Genomic DNA, 24,423 nt, shown 5'->3' with positions numbered 1-24,423 from the left:
CCATCCTATGCATATATACTTGGAAGTAAATCCCTGTGGATTCAGTGAGACTTACTCCCTAGTAAGAACACTCAGGATGCAACCTTAATGTCCTTTCAGGGCTTTTATTCAGAATATTTTTAATATTGACTGGAACAGCTTACAATGGGGAAAAACACACACAAGCCATTAAAAACACAAGCTATTAGATAAAAGCTACATAAAAACTGTCCATAAAACAGAGCAGACCGTTAAAAAGCTGGTAATAGAAACCCCTATAAAACTGTGTGTAAAAAGATGTGTTTTAGTCTGGCACTTAAAATAAAGTGGGTGGTAAGTCAGCCTCATGTAGGAGGGTATGCCAAAGGTGAGATGTCACCACAGAACATGTCCAGTCTCTAGTCACCATCTGCCTCCCCTCTGAAGAGAACAGGGCTTGAGGGGCAGGTATTAACTGGCTGGCTGGATAGTATGAGATGAGATGATCCTTCAAGTATTATGCCTCAAAATTCTACAAATTCAGGGTGCTTTTTGAGTTAACTGAGATTTCCCTTAAATTATGGGGATCTGGTTTTTATCACTGGCTTCTATATGTTAGTTTTATAGCTTGCTTTATTGTCATGCTGCCTTTTGTTGTGCATTATTATTTGTTATGTTTTCTTGTGGTTTTGCTTTTTGTAACCTACTTTGAGCATTCTTTCAATATAAAAGTGCTGCATGAAGGTTCCAAATAAATAGTAACCAATATACTTTACTCTGGGTCCACATGGTTTGATGATGTCACCAGTTCCCTTTCTGGAGCTTTCACCGCCATCTTACATGAAAACTCAGGTGATACAGGCAGCAGAGTGGAACAACTTGTAAAAGCAAGCATTAGAACCAGTTTTCAGTTTTTGTCTCCACGATTAACTTCCCCAACCTCATTTTCTCTTTAAGGTCAAATGGCTGGGGATCACACGAGGCTGGAATTTCATAACATAGAGACGGGAATCATAACTGAACGCCGTTATTTGTCCTCAGTCCCTTCCAACTTCATCGGCCATCTGCAAAGCCTCACCTTTAACGGCATGGCATACATTGACTTGTGTAAAAACGGGGACATTGATTACTGTGAACTAAATGCCCGGTTTGGCTTCAGGAACATCATAGCCGACCCAGTCACCTTCAAGACGAAAGCCAGCTACGTCGCTCTTGCCACATTGCAAGCCTACACCTCTATGCACCTGTTTTTCCAGTTCAAAACAACATCATTTGATGGGCTAATACTCTACAACAGTGGGGATGGGAATGACTTTATCGTGGTTGAGCTAGTGAAAGGGTATGCATACAACTCAAGGACCATCAAAGTAGAGAGTTGTGTTTGAAGTCTGAGGGAATGCATAGTAAACTGTGTGAGCTGAGGAAGAGACATCTCACTCTCTCTGGTTGTTGTAAGCCAACAGATGAGGGTACTTTAGACATGACCAATGTACTGAGGTCCTAGCTTAATAACTTGGAATTTTTATTAGGGCACACTTAAAAATAAGAATGTCTTTGAGGCAATGAGAGAGAAGGAGAAGTTGGTTTTCCTTACCAGACATCCCTAGCAATGACAATGTATAAATCAGGTCTCAATCAAGTCTACTTCACAGAAATTGCAGTGTATTAAAGATTTGTTAAAATTAGGTAATGGTTGGTTTTAATGAACTTCAAGCGGTACCCTTCTTGGACAGTTTCAGCAATGACAGCAAAAATTAAACACAATATTGTTCTCTGGGTGGAAAACTGCTATTTTAAAATAATGCATAGAAATTTGAATCAGGAAATTGATGCCTTCATTTGAATCTACCATCTGAAGTGACTGCTTCCTGTTAGAGTTGAACCCTTTCTTGAAAAACTCTTAACAAGTCTCCCAAGTGCAGCTTCTGCCACCCCAATTTTGGAATAACGGAGGAAATTGTACATGATGACTATTGCCCTGCTTTAAGAGTTAGGGCATAATTTGCAGTGCAGATTTGTTTAGGGGCCCTTGCTCCTGGTTCTTCTCAGAGAACCTTGAGTCCAGTAGCACCTTAAAGACTAACAAAAATATTTTCTGGCAGGGTATGAGCTGTGAATTATCTTCAGAGAACCTTGTGAGGGAAGCTTAGAAACTTTCTTTGAGGAAGTTAAGCTAAACCTATGGCAGTGAAGCGACAACAGGCATAAACCTGCAGGGCATGTATGTCCTAAAGGGACAGAACATGTATGAGTCTTCAGACAGAATAATACCCTAGGTCAGTGCTGGAGAATTTGTTCGTTGTTGCAGATACAAGTAAGTAAGAATAGAAGTTTTTTGTTGACAAAGCACTGAATGAAGAGTTTCTGAATATTCAGATGTTCTAAGGGAAAACTAGGACTGAATCTTTTTTGTATATGTTTAAACTAGGAGTTGGTGGGGAATCAGCCTGTCTCGTATTTCTTTATAAGGAGCATTCCGGTGATTGGACTTGAATCCTTCCCTCTACCATGTCACTTTGCTGCACTCCATTTCTTGAAGTACTTCTTTCCCAGTTCTGCTTCCCTATCAGAAATAAGATCCTGGGAAATTATATTTAAAGCAATGAAGCCTAGCAAAACAGCAAAGGAAATAGTTTCTAGTTTCCATAAAGAGGAGAAGGGAGGAGATTCAGTTTTCCCCACATGCTTTGTCACATCAATGTCTTTGTTTGGGAAAGCACATGGGAGAGGAAAACTAAACCACCCCTGCTTAATATAGGAACAAGACAGATGTAAATACATACTACCACATCTAGTTTGTCTCTAAATAACATATAGAAATAAAAAGGTGACTATTTCATCCAGCTTCCCATTCAACATAGTTAAGCTTTCCTATTTTATCTCCCTCTTTGTAGGTATTTACACTATGTGTTTGATCTAGGCAATGGTGCCAATCTGATCAAGGGAAGTTCCAATAAGCCTCTGAATGACAACCAGTGGCACAATGTGATGATATCACGGGACACCAATAACCTCCACACAGTGAAGATCGACACAAAAATCACAACACAGAGCACAGCGGGAGCAAGAAACTTAGACCTGAAAAGTAAGTGACAATACTGGGCACCAAAACAGTTCTACTAGACCCTTCATATTGGTGGGAGACATAACGCTGTATTGATCTGTCACCTCCAGCTTCACAACATTTGCAAGCTTGCAAACTAAGCAGGGTTCACCAAAGGCACCATAGATATTGAAAGGCAAAATTTAAAGTAGGTTGATTAAGTGTGTTTATTCATTCTAGCCTGAGGTCTTTCTGCACAATATTGATCTGAGACAAACAGCTTGATTTTGAATGGATTGGCTCTCATGGCTGCAGGCAGTGAGAAGATACCGTCACACAAACTCGCGGTTAGGCTCTCCTTGAGGCGCTACTGGTTTCTGTTTTCTCATTGCTTGAGATCCAAACACAGATTTGCCAAGAACATTTATGGATATCCCATTCTGCAGTGAACACAGCATATCCCCTCTGGCAGATAGTTGTTGCAAATATGCTACTATGCTACTATATTTAAAGGGATCCCCACTTAAATGGTGCTGCAGTGTGAAAAATTCTTGATACTGCTGTTGAAGTCCCTGAGAGAAAGGAGGTAGATCTTGTGAGTAAATTTTGAGGTAGACATAAGAAGGATATTTCCTTGTTTGAACGATGAAAAGTGATTACCTGGAGAACTCTTAAGGGAGGGGACAAGGACATATGTTTCTCTGTTGCAGACTCTGCCCAAGAGGGTTTACAGTGTGGGGAAGATAAATTTACCATAAAGGGGTTTTCCAGTTGATAGCCTTCCCTACAGAGAAATGAGTTTCATCCATTTGACAGATGGCTCAGATGGCCATATAGATCTTTTCTTGGCTTTGTGGGTGTATTTCTGGCCATTTTGCAGGGAAAGGGAAATGTTTGTAGAAATAAGGGGAGCTGCTCTGCTGACATGGTGAACTAACATGGTGTTTAGTACTTGGTAGTGATGCTGTAATGCAGGGGTGGGGAACCTTTTTCCCGCCAAGGGCCATTTGGCTATTTATAACATCATTAGCGGGCCATACACAATTATTAACTTAAAAATTAGCTGACCAAGCCCCAAGCAGGCAGCTGCCCCAGATGACCCCCCCAGTGCGGGCAAACAGGCAGGTATCCAACCGGTGGCACACTCACCCACCTGGTGGCACAGGATGGTCTGTTGTACCAGCCGGGAGTAGCCGTCCAGCTGCATGCTGGATTGGCTCCTGCTCCGCATGGTAGGGGCCGGATTCTACAGCCAGCTCCTGCTACCTCCGCCTAGGGATGAAATGAGGACACACTGGCTAAGAACCCCCCCCCCCGCCGTGCATTCTGGCCCTGCCCCCTTTAACCCCTCCATTGTTGCTACTTCCGCCTCCAGCCCTCTTGTAATACAGAGGGAATACGTTTCTCCATGGTCCGGGTGGGAAAGGGTTAACACAGTTTCTTAGAGAGATTGAAAGTACTGACCATATGCTCTTGTCCATTTTACTGTGAAATTTGTGCGGTCCTTTTAGATCCCTTTCTCTCAAATCATGTAGATCAAGCTGATGATAGTAAGATCAAATTGTTGTTATCCTCCTGAGATTCTGAGACTATTGAATCTGTGGCTAATTTTTTTAATGAAATTGTTAAGAGGCGGAGGCTAAATTATGTTTAGAGGGTTGGTTTTATTTGATCGACTGCTTGATGGTATGCCAATGAAGGTATTGAAATTTGAAATTTGAACAGTTTCTTGGGCGGTCCTAGCAGCTCCGTAGCTAACGACTCTTCTGCCAAGGGGGGAAAAGGTTCCTTTTCTTGGCAAAACAAACTCACATCCGCCTTGAATAGAGGCTATTCCTGTCTGCGGGAGGGGGCAGATCACCCTTCTTAGATCCTTCTGAGCTAGAGATCTGCCAGGACCCACGGAGGGCCAGACCAAATGATTCTGTGGGCCTTAAACACCCCTTGGGTCTGACATTCCCCACCCCTGCTTTAATGGGTACAACCTGAAGGAAATTTAGACTTAAGTTAAAATAATTGCATCCTATTGATTTCAATGGCGCCAACTTTCTATGTGTTGTACTCTGTATAGTGTAAACACCCCACAGAACAATAACATAATTAAGTGAGGGACAGAAATCTGGGCCTTTAGCATATTCAAATATGAGAACTATACCGAATCAATTCAATTTTCAATTTTATTATTACAGCCATCAGACCAAATATATAGTTTTAGAAAATCATATTGCCTTACCCATTTCAATAGTATAAAACTGATACATTTGGTCAAAACACTGTACAGAATACAAAATTTTAATACCTTTAAAATAATTAAAAACTGATGAAGAGTGTAAATTTAAATGGCCAATAATGGTAAACACCTTTTAATTTCTGTTTAAATTTCCGGAAATTATATACTATTTTACAAAACTTAGCCACAAGCTTTGTTACCTGAGGAAATTCGTCCTTAAAAGGATATTGACTCTATAGGATTCAGGATAGCCAGTACTGTTTCTCAGAAGAAGGCCTAGAATCTTCACCCGGTCCTCATTATAATAACCACACCTAAGAAGGACATGTTCCAGTTTTTTTTTCCAGTTCTCCACTACTACAGGGACAGAGCCTTTGTGAATGTGGGGTCTTTTTAAATTTCCCTTCCAGTACTCCAGTACCACATATCCATTTTCCAGAGGTATGGTCTTCTTACGTGCTGAGCATTGCTAGTATATATGATGCATATTAATATATAACTCTCTAACCACTAACCAGTACACTAAATTGTTTTCATCATGTGCTGGTAACACCCTTCAAATGGGAAGAATGCTCAGCCTCACACTGAACAATTCATCCCTAGTGCACATAACACTTAAGTACAACTTAAGTTGAGGGCAGCAGTAAAAGAGGAAGACCCAACAAGAGATGGATTGACTCAATAAAGGAAGCCACAGCCTTCAGTTTGCAAGATCTGAGCAAGGCTGTCAAAGATAGGACATTTTGGAGGACTTTCATTCATAGGGTCGCCATGAGTCGGAAGCGACTTGACGGCACTTAACACACACTCACACAACTTCTATTAATATATCCAGTGGTATATTTTCTGAATCTGCCATCAAATGGCAAAAGCTATGATATTTGACTAGAGCATTAATATTCCCTATGTGGTAATGTAAATCTCTTGCTGCATTAATTGATCATTGATCGTTAGCCAAGCAGGTGAGATTGTTTTGATTGTTCTGAAACATTTTTAGAGTTAAATAGACTGGCAAACCACCCCACCTGTGGATGCTGGCACATCGCCATTAACTTGGAAGGAGCTGTGTCAATATTATACTTGCTGTGAGTATTATCTAGTCCAAGGTTAGTCCTGTCTTGGAGCATAAATGTTTTTGGCAATCACCACTCACATGAGTGCCGGGCCATTTATAAAGGAAAATAAGCCAGCTGTGTTTCCAACTATTTGGGATTGATTTAATCCTAGGTCTAGTCACGATATAAATCAGAATTGTCATGAATTACATTCCCAAAGACATTTTTACAAGATGGATCATTTTGAGATCCTGGAATTTATTTCAACATCCGGGAATTTATTTCAACCTCTGATTGGTTTATATGTTTCAGTGGTGAATCAGAGGTTGAAGAGCATAAACAGAGAGGCAAATATCTCCTGACAAGACCAAGAGCTCAGTTCTCTTTCATCCAGGATATAGAATCATAGAATCATGGGGTTGGAAGATACCACCTGGGCCATCTAGTCCAACCCTCTGCACAATGCAGGAATTTTACAACTACCTCCCCCCACACCCCCAGTGACCCTACTCCATGCCCAGAAGATGGCCAAGATCTCTCATGATCTGCCTAAGGTCATAGAATCATTTTGAGATAAACATCCTGGAATTTATTTCAACCTCTGATTGGTTTACACGTTTCAGTGGTGAATCAGAGGTGGAAGAGCATAAACAAGAGAGGCAGTATCTCCAGATAAGACCAAGAGCTCAGTTCTCTTTCATCCAAGATATGTCATCATGTAAGCAATAGCAGGATTGTTTCTTCTAACTGGGTACAGTTCACTGTTCCATGAAGAAATGCAGTGACCTGTGAATGATCTCAGCAAGAAGATGTGCCAGAAGAAACATGCAGTAAACTCCTGGCCTTTGTAGGCAATAGTTGATGTGTCAGGCTAAAAATCCTGAAATTAAACCTCAGATTTTTTTTTTTTACTTGTGTAAAAGGAGCCCCGTGGCGCAGAGTGGTAAGCTGCAGTACAGCAGTCCAAGCTCTGCTCATGACCTGAGTTCGATCCCAACAGAAGTTGGTTTCAGGTAGCCAGCTCAAGGTTGATTCAGCCTTCCATCCTTCCAAGGTCGGTAAAATGAGTACCCAGCTTGCTGGGGGTAAAGGAAGATGACTGGGGAAGGCACTTGCAAACCACCCCATAAACAAAGTCTGCCTAGTAAACGTCAGGATGTGACGTCACCCCATGGGTCAGGAATGACCCGGTGCTTGCACAGGGGACCTTTACCTTTACTTTTTAAAACAAAATCCAGAATATCAGAGAACTCCATGGCAGAAATTAAGGAATTTAATTAATCTTGTGGACCCTAACTCAGTGGAAAGGTGGCATAAAATGTTTTAAATAAATAAATATGGTAGAGGATAACTTTCCATTTTTGCAAAACATTTGAAGATCACTGGACGCACAATTCAGTGTGTTTTACATCGTTAACCCCCAACAATTCAAAACAAAGTTACTTGCATCCTTCTCTATAACCAGGGACTTGGGCCCGCAGTAAATCTCTGCTAACAGACGTCATCAGTGGAATGGGATTTCCTCACCTCTCTTCCTGCTGCAACCCAAAATGATCCCCAGAATGATGCTCCTGGGGATTGCCATCCTCCCCTGAACAGCATGGGGGCGGAATTGGAGGTCTGTAACAGGAAGGGGAAATCAGTAAAAATAAACTCTGGGGGCTGCCTTCGTATCTGGGGCACATAGCATGATGTCCATGCAAATCAGCTTCCAAATGGTTTAGCTTGTACCCAACCAGTTTCTGAGTGAATGATTAAAAAGCTGACATTGACAATTATTTCACATTTATAAGAAGTTCTTTATGTTTGTACCCAAAGGTTTGTAAGGTATTCTGCTTATTCTGGGTTTACTGAAAAAAATCAGGCCCAATAAATCCAAACTTGAAATTTACAGATTTTTTTTTTTTTTTTTTTTTTTGCACAACCTTTAATGCTGTGGTCTTGGAATTTTCTTTCCTGACGTTTCGCCAGCAACTGTGGCAGGCATCTTCAGAGGAGTAACACTGAAGGACAGTGTCTCTCAGTGTCAAGTGTGTAGGAAGGGTAATATATAGTAGTCAGAAAGGGGTTGGGTTTGAGCTGACTACTTTTTGACTACTATATATTCTGACTACTATATATTACCCTTCCTACACACTTGACACTGAGAGACACTGTCCTTCAGTGTTACTCCTCTGAAGATGCCTGCCACAGTTGCTGGCGAAACGTCAAGAAAGAAAATTCCAAGACCACGGTTACACAGCCCGGATAACCTACAAGAACCAATGAACTCTGACCGTGAAAGCCTTCGACAATATTTAATGCTGTGGTTCGTGGCACTGATGCTCCAGACATTTGTAATTACCTTGTGAAGAATACAAGTCTGCATAGCTGCAAATTTTGACTATACTGCAAATCCAATATTATTTCACTGCAAAGTTATTGTACAGCCAGGATGTAAAATGAGATTCTGCACATCCTCAAAATCAGTTTTAGTCTAAAAAGCATGGCTTAGAGACAGCCTAGAAAAGGGTGATCTTGAAGGTTCCAGAGATTCCCCCTCCCCAATTTATTCTTCAGCGATATTCGTAATGACAGACACAGTTCCAGACTGGGCTGAGAGGAGTTTGCCCATCATCACTTATACAGGCTGGGGCCCTTCTTGGTAAAGGAAATGTTGAAAGGACATTTAGATTGTAGGGGTATTATGATTGTGGGCGGTATCTTTAGTGACTAAACAAAGTAAAAGTATTTGTGTCAGAATCTGCCTTTCAAGGTTCATTTGTGCTTTTTACAAGGCTGTCACTACTGGTAAGTCACTAGGAAGGATGATTAGATGTAAATTGTTGTGGTGATGTTTTGCTGATTAAGCAGCAAAAGACAAGGAATGAATCTGGGACTATCTGCATTCAAAGCAGATGCTGTCCCACTGAGTGACAGCCCCACCCCAATATACAGAAGGAGGGATGGGTGGTTAGTCTGGATCGGAATAACAAAATCCTTCTTCACATTTTAGTTGTTCGTGTGCATTTAAAAAAGAACTTTCTAAAGAGAGACCTGGTGAATTCTTGGACCCAGTGATCACACTATCCCCTACTCTGTGTAAGGCCATTCTGAAAATATTGTATGTTTTACTCAAGAGGCTGCAGATTCAGATTAGGGTTTCTAAATTCAAGGTGGAGCCTGGAATTAGAAGTTATCTGCAGATGACAGAGATCAATTCCCCTGAAGGAAATGGCTCTTTTAGAGGGCATCACGCCTCTGTTGACCCCCCCTCACAACAATGCCCAGTCGCTGCCCTCAAATCTCCAGGAATTTTCCAAGCCAGATTTGTCAGCCTTAGTGACGTGTGCCAATGTTGGGTACATCATACAGTAAACATAGATTGTTAAGGTAACTAGCAGGAGTGTGAAGATCTGCTGTTAGGTCGGCTCAAAGGTAGCAAAAGTAGATAACCTCATCAATTGATCACGTTTTTATTGTGCTCTTCATTTGCAAAGCATAGAGCAGGTTGTATGTGGCTTTGAGGGTCACAGATGAGAGGCAGATCATGGCTCAACCAGAGAAAGCTGAATCCTGTTACCCCTGTGTAGTTTCATCTTCCCCCTTCCTGTTTCACTCCTTTTAGCCTTGGAAGGGTGGGGAATGGCTTCCTATCTCATGCCCACGTGTCTGTGTCTGTGTCTGTCTCTCTCTCTCTCTCCCCCCCCCCCCAAGAAGCTAGCATAGTGTAGTGGTTAAGAGTGGAGGTTTGGAGTGGTGGACTCTGATCTGGAGAACTGGGTTTTATTCCCCACTCCTCTACATGAGAGGAGGATGATAATCTGGTGAACTGGATTTGTTTCCCCACTCCTACACATCAAGCCAGCTGGGTGAACTTGGGCTAGTCACAGTTCTCTCCCAGCCTTACCTATCTCACAGGGTGTCTGTTGTGGGGAGGGGAAGGGAAGGTGATTGTAAGCTGGTTTGATACTTCCTTAAGTGGTAGAGAAAGTCAGCATATAAAAGCCAACTCTTCAAGGCATAGGATAAGCCATTTCGATAGGTGGAAATGTGCAGGCATGGAAGTATTAAGCCTCTCCTCCTGTCCCTCTGTAATGCTGGTCAGAACTGAGGCTACATGTATCTGACATTTCCTCTTTAAAACCACTGAGAATATCCATATATGGATCTCACAGACAGTCTGTTTTGGCAGTGAGACAGTTTCCAATCCAGGCACCAACCAGGTTTAGATCTGCTTAGCTTTAATAATGGAACAGCATTTCAGACTATTCTCCTTGTTCATAGCAGCCACTCCCAAAGCGCAGGGTGGACTTCTTTAGAGAGACACAGGCAGTTGCTCCTTCCCCATTCTTCCCATCAAAACCAAAGTACTGGTTCTGGAATTTATACCCCATACTGAGCAAACGTAGCCCAAACATCTCTTTGCCCTTGTGCTTCAAAGCATTTACATCGCTCATGTAAGAGGGCTTCCTCCCATCTCGTTTGATCCGTTCAATCTTAAGTTACAGCCAGATCCCAGAGCTGCAGAGTGAACCACCTGCCCATTTGCCTTATATCTTGGGCAGCTGTTCTCATGACTTGGCAAGGCTCCTGGTGTCAGAATTTGCAGCTTCCTGTCTTTGCAGAACACCTGTGGGTTGAAACTGCCAGGTTTTGAGCTTTGTAGCGCAGGTGATGACTTACAGGAGGAAAGCTTTGCATAGCTTGAAGGGCTGCTCGCTCACCTTGGTACTGTTTGGCTCAACAGAGCTTTAAGCTTATGATTCTTTCATTTACAAACAGTATACCTGCCTTGAAAGATACCATGCTTAATAAAAGCACTAGAGGGCACCATTATGTCACAAAACGTAATTCGTGGTGCAATATCAGGGAAGGAGGGGGGAGGAAAGGAAACCTTCTCTAACTGCAGTTAAACTAGGCTGAAATATCCAGCCTCGTTCCTTTGTTTTCTTCACATTCTAAATTACATAATAATAACAACCCTTCCATGCAAAATCACTTTCTTTTCCACAGGGGTTCTAACCTTGAGGCTTCAAATGCACCATTGGTACAAGCACATTGGCAATGTAAACCAGGAAATGGAATTGTAGACACTTGTAGCGGTTGTCCTCTGCAACTGGGCACATGGGATTAACACACTTTGCTGTTCTGCATGGCATTAGGAGTTAATTGCTTTTGGGCAGGGGTTTATTTAATCACAGTGGATGCAGAAACAATGTGAAAGAAAGCAGTGGGCAAACAGCACGGCCCGATCCGCCTTCCTTACTCATTTATCCCCATGGAAGAAGGTGTTTTCCGTTCATCTTTATTTTTATTCTGCTTTTTGGCCTGAAAAAGGCCCATTAGGTACCTAATAAAATTAAACTAAAGGCGTTTTTTTGTCGTCAAGTAACAGCTGACTTAAGGCAACCTGCAGTGTTTTCAAGACAAAAGATGTTCAGAGGTGGTTTGCTGTTGCCTGCCTCCACGTCAGGGCCCTGGTATTCCTTGGACATCTCCCATCTAAATACATGCCCAGGACTGACCCTACTTAGCTTCTGAGATCTGATGAGATCAGGCTAGCCTGGGGCTATCCAGGTCATGGTAAGGGCATATCACTACCCATCAAATAAATCCCTAAAAAACAGATCATAAAGGGGGAAATTATCTTTTAAAACAATGTCCTGCATACATGTGAATCTGTCCACCTTTTGTTCTTGGTCCACTTTTCTGGCACAGGTAGGGGAGATACTGCATGAAATTTGAGAGGAAGGGAAACCTGCTACTTTAACATGGTGGGATATAATCCACCAATTACTCTTTTCCCTAGAAGCTGCATAAAGAAGTATAAATGTTTTCAGATGCTGTAGAAACCCCTCCATGCCTTTGTGACAGCAGCAGCCATTACACCAGTTCACACCCTCATTGCCAACCTATTTGCATACTTAGCAACCAACACACATTTTAAAAAGAGGCACAGACTGCCAAGCTTAACAGGTTTGAGAGCCTATGGTTAAGAATAAATAAGAGTATGGTAACACTTCTGAGTAAGGGGCCTATTAAGTGTTATCATAGCTTTGTGGAATCTACTTTGCTGCACAGCCCAGTCTCTGTGGTCAGGATTACTCAGCATCCATCCACATGGCTGGGACATTTAAATGGTACCCCACCACACAGGATTTCCTTGCAGAGAAGCAAGTTCCATGCAGCTGAGGAAACACTGAAAAGGTCCTTGAAAGTGAAAGACTTCGGGCATCAGGGACTCAGGTTTGGGTAGATATTGTGGGTAGCCATGTTGGTTAAAAGAAAAATTTCAAAGTAAAAGCCTTGCCATAGCTTTTATTACATATATATGTGCCATGAAGTCACAACTTATGGTGACCTTAGCAAGAGGCTTCCAAGGCAAGTGGGAAGCACAGGTGGTTTGCCATTGTCTTCCTCTGCAGAGTCTTCCTTGGTGGTCTCCCATCCAAGTCGTGACCTGTTTAGCTTCTGAGATCTGACAAGATCGAGTTATACCTTGCTGCCTTTCCTCCCTATAGTTTTTATTAGGAACAACCAAAACATCACATAAGAGTGTGCAAGCTCTGCAGAACACTTATTCAGATTGTTAAAAAAGGAAAGGGGAAGTGGGCTAAATATGTTTCAAGCCTTGCTGTTAACAATCTCTTGGCTTCCTCTTGAGCAGGATGTGCAGCAGACTTGGGTAGAGGAGGTAGCATTGGGAAGAACTGATATCAAGTTGAACTTTTGCATTCTGGGAAAAACAAGGCAATTATAGGTGCTTTTATTTGGAAAAAACAACACCTATACAAACCAGCGGGTAATCAGAGGTCTCCACACAGAACAAACTGGTTGTTTGAAAGGCTGAGACTGGGGAAACACATGGTAGGTACCGTATGAATACAACTGAAGATTAATTTAGATGATGCAATAGGTAAGGAGTCAACAGAAGCCAGACTGAGTAAAATCGCCAAATGGGAAGTGGATAAGAAATCCTCATAGGCACAGATCCATCAGAGAACACATTCTTCCAGTTGAAATATCCCACTTTTGTTGGCTAAATTCAGCACTCCCCGCCAAATAGGCAGAGATGGCAGGTAGCCTCACTGCTTCCAAGAAAATCCAAAGTTTGGGGGGAAACAGAAACAAACTGTTCATTATTAATTGGCCAATATTTCCATCCATATTTCTGTGCCAATTGTAGCATTGATAAAAAGCATATCTATATATCTAATTCCCATCAGTGTCCCCTGCCTGGGGATACTTAAATCCGCAAATAAGGGGCACTCTCACCCCAAAACTGTGGAAAAACCTGAAGACTAAAACACACACACACACACAAAATTGGGAGTTTAAATTTCCCCGATTTTTTAAAAAGCGTTGCCTGCACCAGCAACACACTTACCATTGTGGTAAGGAGGATGCTGGTAGCTGCTCTGGAACTCTCCAAGAGAAGGACTGTGTGGGGGGGGGGAAGCCTTGATGGGCAACCCTGGAGCTACGCTGGGCGAGCCCACCAAGGGAGGGACTGTGGGGGGTGGAGGTCTCAGTGGGCAAGCCTGGGGCTGTGGCTGCGGGATAAAGGTAGGTTGTGGGATCCCCCACACACAAGTTTTGCTGGCCCCACTTGTATAATATAATAACAAAATACTCAACAATAAAATGTTTCACACCATGCTTAGCATTTTAAATTATACCAACCTATGCTGACAAAACTATGCCAGGTCCCTCTTTTGCTTGATTCCCCCCCCTTTGTAGGACCATAGCATTTTAAATTAACATAAGCTGGAGGGGGGAAATCTCCACCCTACCACACCTCTAGGGATTGATCTTTTATTATACCTCCCCATCCTTTCTCTCCGCACAAGAGCAGATAAGTGCTGGAAGAAACAACAGTGTCTCCATATGCTATCTTGCTAGGACGATTGGAGCTCTGCCCTTTTCAACCTACTTTTTCCTATGTGGAAAGGGAGGATAGAGAACAGAAAAGTTGGAGGTTTTCAGAATGAACACAAAGGCCTTCTTCATTCCTTTCCAAACCCTGGTAGCTAAGATAAGGTAAAGCGAGCAGTCAAGTCACAGCTGACTTACGGCAACCCCATCATGGGGTGTTCAAGACAAGAGTTTTCATGGCTGACCCTGCCTTAGCTGCTGAGCTATCTGACAAGATTGTGCTAGGCTGGCTGTAGACTGCTGATAGCTAAATTAACAAGATGCAGCTTGAGAACTAGGCTTGTGTGCCTTTAGGGCTTGGGGAGAATTAAGAGTTCCAGGTGCAGGGGAGCTTTCTTCAGCTGCTGCTTGCAGTGCTCCCCTGCATCATCTCAGAGGAGGAGCGAGTGAACGCAGGAAGCTTGTTTATAGTGCATCAGATTCTTGTCCTCAAGGTCCGTATTGGCTATTCTGGCTGGCAGGGCTCTGCAGGGACTCAGGTCAAGGTTTTCACAACATCTACCACCTGATCCTTTTAACTGGAGATGCTGCTACCAGTATATGATGTTCAGCAGCAAAATATCAGTTCTGTAATAAATCCTAACATTCACAACCCCCTAGCATAGGTAGGGGTGTCTATGGCAGCCCAAAGTGACTGGTACAAAAATCCCTGTGGGTGGAAAATAAGTGCCTAGACTGGTTTTTTGTGAATTGGCTCTTGAGGCCACTTCCTTTGTGAGGTTCTTAGCCCATAGCTGGGCCTGTGTGCACGTTGATATAATTGCAAAGAAAGTATCTCTGCCTTTAAATGAATATGGAACAGTTTGCATTAATGCAAACTAACACAGTGGAAAATTCTGCCACCATGAAAATAGCATATTTGCTTTCATGGCAGAATGTCCCAAATGTGCAATATCTACAAAAACAATCAGGAACTATCGCTGCTTAAGATATATTTTATTTGCATTGTTACCATTGTTGAAGATAGCGTTCCTTTCTTCATGCCTTCCAGCAACACAAAAACCATTCAACCCAACAGCTTCACCTTTGAGAATGTCCAGTATTTATCCCACAACCCTTATATCTTGAGGGCACATGCTGTGATGGTGCAGCACAGTTTACAAACACAAGCATTTTAAGGCAATATTTACATTTATTGGCCTGTGATTGGGTTTTAAAAATTAGTGTGGCTAGCAGATCCTCGCAATCTTGTTCTGCAACTCAGCTGTGCATTATGATGATTCTCGGTGATAATGAAAGAGTGAACAGTATTTTACTTACCTCTCATGTCACACAAGAGAGTGAGCAGAATTTTTGCGCTTCCAAATGATTTACTGAATGCGTCTCCGCCTTCCGCAGGTGGAAACTGAACCGCAAATGATTTCAATTTTCCATTAGATTAGTTCCCATTGCTTTTTTGTAAGGTGCCCCTTATTAATTTTTACCACTGTGAGTGTGTAAGTGTGTATGTTTTTTCTCTTCCAAGGTCAGTGGAGAAGGTCTCTTTAAGTTACTACTGAAAACTTCCATTTAACAGGAGAGGGCAAGGGGAAAAAATTAAGCCGAAAGAAAATGCATACAGGGTCAGACAAACAAGTGGCTATCATGTCTGTTGTCCAAATCAACATGCACAAGTTAATCCCAGTGATCTTGCCATAGGGTGATGAACTGACCATGTAGCGAGACTATTGTCTTACAGCTGCAGAATTCTAACTACTGTTACGTCTCCCTCAGTCATGAGATATCACCCTTCATAAGTCTCTCTAGCACCAGTCATCCTCTCACTAAGAATAGAACTCAGTGGTGACGTCTCTCATCACATTCACACAACATAGAACCAGAGGTGAGGCAGGATAGTTTAGGGCAGGGGTGTCGAACTCATTTGTTACAAAGGCCGGATATAACATAAATGCCACTTGGTCAGGCCAGGCCATGCCTTGCCAGTCCATATCGGGACTGGAGGGGGTGGCTTCCTTGGCTGGCCCATGGGCCAGGTAAGAGCTCTCAAGGGGTCAGATCCAGCCCATGGGCCTTATGTTTGACAGCTCTGGTTTAGGGTACATTGGAGAGGAATTTAGGGTGTCTTCTCTCTTTGTTCTAGAGATTCATGGGTAAGATATCAATATAGGTGAACAGAGGGATTTATTTATGTATGGTACTTATAGTCTGCCTTTCTGACTGAGACTCAAATGCCAATTCTGTAAATTTCTGGTTCGGGTATACCGAATCAGCAAAATCCGGGAGGTTGGCAAAGCTGAATTTGCCATTCGCGAATATCCGGCTTTCTGTGGCTCCTGCAGGGGCATTTTTGCAGGTAGAGGTCCCACATTTTCAGGGTAGCTAGAAGCAACTCTCCTTGCAAGAACCCCCAAGTTTGGTAAAGATTGGGTTAGGGGGTCCGGAGTTATGGGGTCTGGAAGGGGTTGCCCCAATCCTCCTCCATTGCAATGCATTGGAAAAGTAGCTATGTTCAGACTCTTTAATGTGACCTTAGCAATGTATCTCAATGGGGAAGCTGGGCTTTAAAAGGTGAGAAAGTTCACCCTGCACCTCCATAAAGACAAAGTGTATCACATAGGGGTATTCTTCATGGATATTTGCTGCTGTTTCGACGCTGTTTTGCGTCAGAGGCAAATTTTGGTTATTCACTGCAGAGCCGTGTTTTCCCCCACTGAGCAAAATAAGCCGGTTTAAAAGAGAGGCAATCCAAACCACTTCTGAGCTGTACTTTCCAGTAAAAGAGCATTTTGTTGCTCGGATGCCCATGAAGAAATGTTTGCTTCGCTCCCTGGGACGTCTCCTTTCTCCTCCCCCAAGAACGGTGATTGGCTGGGGGAGTTGCCACTCTAACAGCATCGCACCGGCAGGAGGGAGACCCAAAGCAGACTGGCTGCCCCTCTTCAGAAGGGTGATGGGGGTTTTGGCTTGGATTTGCCGCTCTCAGGATGCCCCTCCCCAACACACACACACATAGGATCGCACCGGCAGGAGGGAGACCCAAAGCAGACTGGCTGCCCCTCTTCAGAAGGGTGATGGGGGTTTTGGCTTGGATTTGCCGCTCTCAGGATGCCCCTCCCCAACACACACACACATAGGATTGCACCAGCTGGAGGGAGACCCAGAGCAGACTGGCTGCCCCTCTTGAGAAGGGTGATGGGAGTTTTGGCTTGGATTTGCCGCTCTCAGGATGCCCCTCCCCAACACACACACACATAGGATCGCACCGGCTGGAGGGAGACCCAGAGCAGACTGGCTGCCCCTCTTGAGAAGGGTGATGGGAGTTTTGGCTTGGATTTGCCGCTCTCAGGATGCCCCTCCCCAACACACACACACATAGGATCGCACCGGCTGGAGGGAGACCCAGAGCAGACTGGCTGCCTCTCTTCAGAAGGGTGACGGGAGTTTTTGCTTGGATTTGCTGCTCTCGGGATGCCCCCCCCCCAAACACACACACACACAGGATCATGGGAAGAGTGGGCGGGATTAGGCGGATTTGGAGCGGTGAGTCATGAGCGGCAGCAGACGTAATCAGCGCAGAGAAGTGCGCTGTTTCTCCCGTGAAAAATTGGGATGGGGGGTGAATCTGCACTGCCATGAAAAAGCTATTTAAATCAGTTTATTATTTGCTCCGATTCGAAACCGAAGCAAAATCCACCGTGAAGAATACCCCATAGTAAAATGGAGGCACTGGGTGAACTTTCCCACCCACCGTTTAAAGCCCGGCTTCCCCATTGAGGAATTCATTGCAATGGAGGAGGATTGGGGCGACCCCTTCCAGACCCCATAACGTCGGACCCCCTGACCCAATCTTTACCAAATTTTGGGGTTCTTGCAAGGAGAGTCCCTTCAGGCTACCCTGAACATTTGGGACCTCTACCTGCAAAAATGCCCCCCAGAGCCTCAGAAAGCCGCGAATGTGTTTAAATGGCTTTAAATGGCCGAATTATTCGGGAATCCCAAATTTAAACCCAAATTCCTACCTATACCGGTATAGAGGAATTCGGGATTTCCCGGGGGAATTATGCTGAATCTTTAAAAATTCAACAGCCCTAATGGATTACAGCATATAAATCAAACAAAATCAGCAGGATGGGGCATGCAATTAACAGTACAAGAGAGCCTGGATTGCAGAAACCTGAAACCAAGCAGAAATCTGAAACAGGACTGAAACAAACCTGATACAAAGCATATAAACACGATACATTAAATAATGCAGAAATTACATAGGAGGAGCACACTTACAGCAACCGACAGAGCTCAGTAATATAACCCACAATTCTTATCCCTTTATCAAAGCATCCTTCTGAACCATTTGAATACAGCACAGCCCTGTTACTTGTGCAAAAAAAGCCCTCCAGAAGTTCAACTTCACATACTTTGAGGAAAGCCAGGAGCATGGGCAGACAGGACATTCCATCGTGTGGGGGCACAATAGAGATTATTTCCAGTATAAATTGGAAATGATCTCATGGGATGCATGTTCTAGGGTTCACAAAAAATCTACAGTAAAACCATAGGTGTCAGCAAACTGGCATAATTCTGGCATGTACTCCAGTCCCCCCTTTCCTGCCACCAGCGCTTCAAGTGTCATTGGGAGCAGCAGCGGGAGGAAGAAAAACAACAACCAGCAACATCACTGATGTCTCTGTGTCACTTCTGGGGGAACTGTTTTACAATAGAGTTTCCAGCAATTACCAGGGCTGACCTACATCACTTCTGGGTTTCCCCCCAGAACTGATGTAGTGACATTGATAACATTGCCGTCATTGCATCCCCACATATCCCCATCCCCAACCAACCATCTCGGCCTGGCAACTCAATTGAATCATGCTAGAGTTGCTGAATAGCAAATTGTGTCTGTTAGAGCAAACACTAGGGGTCGGTGGTTAGTCTTGAGTGCTTGACAAGTTGATTCTCACCCCTCACATTAAAGAAAGAGCATGGCCTTCCAGTTCTGATGTCAGAATATGTCAATATGCCCTCTTTCTCTTCCTCAGAGAGGATGATGGAAATTTCCTTCTCAGTCACTCTGCATGGCCAATTCAGGGGCTTCTTGAAGTCATTTTCAGAGGGGTTATTTGGAGAGGTCTAGGTTTCATATCAAAAATGAATCTTCCAGGCCTGACCCATATATATATCTGTTAGTCTCTTGCCTTGAAAACCCCATAAGGGGTCGCCATGAGTCAGGTGCGACTTGGTGGCACTTTACACGCACATATATATACTAAAATATTTGTGATTTGTTTGCAAATCCTTGAATAATACTCCTTCCATAGTTTTATTAAGTGGGACCAAGAAGATATCATACAGATGTAATCCAGATCAATTTCTTCCACTGGGACTTAGTTGTTGCTGAAATTCATATTTGGGGGAGGGGGAAAGATGCCCTTGTGGCAATAGCTGATTTCCCAGCCTGCTGTCTTCTTGTATTGGATAGAGAAGTAAGGATGGGGGAATTTGGAATTTAAACTGCCAGTGAGTGGCAGAATATAACTGGAGAAAACAGAACAAAATAAAAGCAATGAGAATGTCATAAAACAGCGATGTTATTATTTTTCTGCTAGGCCCTAACAGATGCTACTGTAATGGTGAAACTTCTTTCATCCTGTGGAGAAAAAAAAAGGGCTTTACATTTCTCTGCCATAATCAGAATACTGATTGTGTATTTTATGAAGCTTCTGCAATTGGCTTTAATTAAAAATGCACAGAAGGAATCAACTAGACAGGCAGGCTGTAGAAAGAGCAACATAACACATAAGAAACACAGACTCTGAAATCTGAACTGTAGTTACAAACATACACACTCATACACCGCATACACCCTCATGTCTTGGCTGAAAAGTGAGGTATAAATACGATACATTTTTTATCCCCTTTTTCAGACCAATTCTCAAATATTTTCAATCAGAGCAAAGAAATGTAAAGGTCATTTTCTCCTGACCTGAGATGCTTCAAATCCTGACCCAAGAAGGCTGGCTGCCATTCGTCCATCCCAAGTACTGTGGCTGGCACCTCATTTGTTATGTGAAAGACATATTGCAGCTTGCACTTATATGGCAGTTATAGTTTATATTTTTACCATTTAGCATGCACCACCATCTTCTTCACACAGTCTGTTGGACAAACTGAGCGCTCTGGTTTTAAATCTGCTTAATCTCTCTCAGAACACACGCCTTCCACTTCAACTTTCTAACAAAATGTTGGAGTCAGGAAGTCACTGAGATTCTGGAGTCTCATTTTGCATGGAAATAAATTGGCTTCCTAGTTTTTTTAATGCATTTTTTTGCCTTAGAGTTCAACCCTTTTAAGCAAGAGAACACACCGCCAAGCACATAGTTTAGAAGATGAATGAATACCTCCAGGATGAACAGTGAACTTTAAAAACCTAAGTGGTTTACAGTGCAGTCCTAAACAGAGTTACACCCTTCTAAATCCATCAAAGTTAATGGGTCTAGGAGAACAGAATTCCACTTAGGACTGCACTGGTAGAACCAGTTCATGCTGGCACCTTTTTTATTCAACAGTTAACTTTCCTCCTCTGCCGAGCCATTAGGAGGAAAGGCATATTTCTCAGTATACCTCATTTTGAACAATGGTCTCAGAGTGTGGATCAAAACATCTGCTTAATAGGATCATTAAGTCACATATTTTCAGCCTAACTTAGCTCCCAATGTACAGCGCATTCCTGACCGGAATGCCTGTGCCGTTGCCTCCTAAGGAGGTTTCGGCCCTTCCAAAACCTCCTCCCGGTGCCAAAAATCTGTGCAACCCTCATCGGTTGGCTTATCTCGGCCAAAATAAAAGAGGGCTTTCCCCAGCTGAAATGGCTCAGGAGACTGCCTAACAGTGGCCCCGCCCCCTGGCCGGCGCCGGGATGCCTCGGGATACCTTTACGCCCTGGGAATGCCTCCCAGGTCACCGCCGTGGCCTTTGCTGGCGTCCGGACGCTGGTGGCAGGCTATGGTGGCGTCCAGGCCCAGCGCTGCCGTGGCAGCGGCTGGAGACTGGCTTCTGGCCCTGCATGCCGGCGTTGGGGCTACAAATGCCAATATGCGCCTCCCGGACACCTGTGCTGTGGGCCCTTGCGCTGGCGTGGGCCAGCACCGGCCTCCAAAGGCCTTTGGGCTTGGCCGCCAGCGGATCTCAGGAATGGGCTGGTAGGCTTCTTTGGTCCTGAAAGTCCTACCATGCAAGTGGTCCTGGCCTAGTGGCCAGCACCACACAACCGGGCCATAGTAGAGGATGTTGGTGGGGGAGGGGGAAAGCTGAAAACATAAATGTAGGTTGGCTGTTGGGTGGGAAGAGGAGAAGGAGGCAGGAAAAGGGGATAGGCTATGGGAGCTTTCAGGAAAAGATAAGAGGAAATAGTGGGGGAGGGGAAATGTGATGCCTCCCTGAAGTCCTTGCAGGTTCTCACTTGTTTAATATATTCCTGTTTTTTAGAAGGGGCTGTTCATGGGTGATTCACCTTAGCTTTACTGATGCATATTTGTGCACTGATAAAACACTGGAAAAAGCAGTCTTGACCTACGCGCTCTCTCTCTCTCTCTCTCTCTCTCTCTCTCTCTCTCTCTCTCTCTCTCTCTCTCTCTCTCTCTCTCTCTCTCTCTCTGATTGCATCAACATTATTGTGTGTGTTTTGCCAATGCACAGGATGACCACATGTGATCATCAATAAACCATCAGATTAGAAGAACATTGATGCAGTCAGCCCGTGTAATCACCTCAAGACTTTGTTTTCTCAGTGTTCATGCGTACATTGGTAATAAAGAAGGGGGAAAACATGATCTGAAAACTCTGGCAACGTTTGTTTCCATTTTGGAAGTAATGTTAGAAATCCTCCTTCCTAAACTGGAATTAAATGGAATGGAAAGAGAATTGCCAGAACAATAAAGCAGGGAATGAGCAAAATCTGCTCAGTTGTAATTGCTCTTAAATTCATTCCTGTCCCACCCTGCCAGTTCCCAACAACTCTGCACAGTCAATTAGGCTAAGCAAGGAGACTGGCTAAGGGTGGGGATCATGGCTAAGTAGGGATTTGAACCCCTGTGACTGTTAGTGAAAATTCCCCCAGGAAGGCTCTTACAATGACCCCAGGCAGGAAAGAAGATGGCTGCAAGAGAGGATCTGTGAAGGAATGCACATCATTGGCAACTAAGGAAGCAGTAAAATGCGGAGAGGGGATGTTCATCTATCAGGGGAGCAGGAGCCAAGAGTAGCCGCAGGACTAAAAAAAAGTAGTTTAACCTTCAGCCTGGATTTTGACAGACTATCAAATTAGCCTCCGAAGATCCCGGTGCAATTTTGGTCCTCCTCATTGCGTCGATCTGTGAAATGAACCATTGCAAGGCACCCACTTCATCTTGATCATATCTTTTGGACATGTCACTGTGGACAGGCATAACAGCCTCCCTTATAACATTAAAGAGTTGTGTCAGTCAAGGCACAGAGGAAGAATTTTGGCTTGTGTCGTGCAATGCAGAGGCACCAGTTTGGGCTGAGAAGACAAAGCAGCTTCGGTTGAGAATTGCAGACCCCTTTTCAGATTTCTGTGTGACTGGGACTACCCCCGGTGCTGTCACTACTGTGGCCACTCACCAAGGAGGGTCAAAGTGATCTTGTCTTTCTTTCCATCTATCCATTTATCTACCTCACATTCTGTCACTTGACCATGACCAAAACCAGAACTCAGGAGGGGACTAAGCAAATAGAGCAGGGGCATGCAAATAGAGCCAGGCTTTATTTTCAGTGGCAGAGATTCTCAAGAGCAGTAAGTGTGTTTAGCCCCTACTTCAACAATGTCCCCAAAGCAAAACTTTAATTGATTGAAAATAATTCTGCTCCCCCTACTAACAAATTCTTGAGGAAGCTTACAACAATTAAAAAAAAAAATAGCAACGCTCACTAAAATAAAACACAACCATCAGCAAGTTGAAAGAGTAACAGATCTTAAATTTAATTCCACCATATGCCTGGTAAAAACACTATCCTGTTGTCTTTGTGCCTAAAGATCATCAGTCATCTCTAGGTGGACAAGAGACTGCTCACCACCTTGGCCTGCAGATTTTCCGCTCCTAATTCTAACTGCAATGTTCCAACTCCAACTCGTGCCTAGAGATGGCAGGAAGACCTGCCACTTAGGACTGGGGAAGGAGAGGCTGTTTACCACCTTGGCTTGCAGACAGCTAGTCCCCCCGCCCCCGCCCCTGCCCCAGTTGTGTCCCTTTAGGTGTTTGGTGATGCTGGTGCAGTATTTCCCCCCAAGAGTAATGGATATCTGGATCAGTGGTATAGTGGATGGTTATGCTGTCATGTTAGATTGTTTATGATTTTAAAGCTTGTAAGCTGATATGAGTCCTATGATCCAGGAGAAAGTGCCATAAAATATTTTAAATACGTGAATTAATACAAGGGAGTTGCCCAAAAGAGGCGCTTCTATAGACCAGTAAAAGGGGGTAAGAAGAAGAGTTGTTTGTTATACCCTACTTTTATCTGCTTTTAAGGAGTCGCAAAGTGACCTAAAATCACCTTCCCTTCCCCTTCCCACAACAGACACCTTGTGAGGTAGGTGGGGCTGAGAGAGTTTGGAGAGAACTGTGACTGGCCCAAGGTCACCCAGCAGGTTTCATGTGGAGGAGTGGGGAATCAATCCCTATTCTCCAGATTAGAGTCCACTGCTCCTCTCAACCACTATGTCGTGCTGGCTCTCCTGTGGATAAGAGGAAAATGCCACACAGTGGGCAAAAGCCTGTGTTCTACCCTTAATACTTGATGACCTAGCTCTCACTGAATGGGATCCCACTGGATGGTACAATGTATTTCTGTGTGCAGAGATGCACTGCATGCTCCAGAGTTCCTGTTGATATTTGTACTATTCCACCACACAATCCCCAGCTTTCATGATCTGTCAGTGAAGGCTCTGAATCACGTACCTCAGCAGCTGTAGAGGGAAAACTCTGAAAGGAGAACTCTGAAGGAAGCATTTAAGTAATCGTTTGACCGGTTTAGGATAATCTCTGAAACAACAACAGAGTTGCACCAAACCTGCTGAAGAAGACTGGTTTCATTTGAAGAAAATTGTCCAATGGTTTTTTGAAAGTTGTGCTCTAGTTTAAAGGTAGCAATTTCCACAGAGGGGGAAAAAAAGAAAAAGGAAGTCAGTGAAGAAAGAGGACTGCTTCTGTGTGACATCCAAAATATTGACCTCATCAGAACTGTAACCAAGCAATGTCAGAGGGTTT

The 24,423-nt window shown here is 43.7% G+C and overlaps 1 protein-coding gene across 26 annotated transcripts in view; it reads left to right on the top strand.

Moving 5' to 3' along the window:
* The window catches only part of NRXN1 (neurexin 1), a 1,090,355-nt gene that overhangs the window by 535,027 nt on the left and 530,905 nt on the right, over window positions 1-24,423 (top strand). For all 26 annotated transcript variants that reach the window (XM_056853804.1, XM_056853802.1, XM_056853800.1 and 23 more), the window contains 2 exons: window positions 916-1,297; window positions 2,853-3,043. In XM_056853804.1, coding sequence (XP_056709782.1) covers window positions 916-1,297; window positions 2,853-3,043 — 573 coding nt within the window. The remainder of the gene's footprint in view (window positions 1-915; window positions 1,298-2,852; window positions 3,044-24,423) is intronic.

The sequence above is a fragment of the Euleptes europaea genome, chromosome 7, assembly GCF_029931775.1.
Source record: "Euleptes europaea isolate rEulEur1 chromosome 7, rEulEur1.hap1, whole genome shotgun sequence".
Lineage (NCBI taxonomy): Eukaryota > Metazoa > Chordata > Lepidosauria > Squamata > Sphaerodactylidae > Euleptes > Euleptes europaea.
This window is presented reverse-complemented; position numbering and strand designations above follow the sequence as displayed.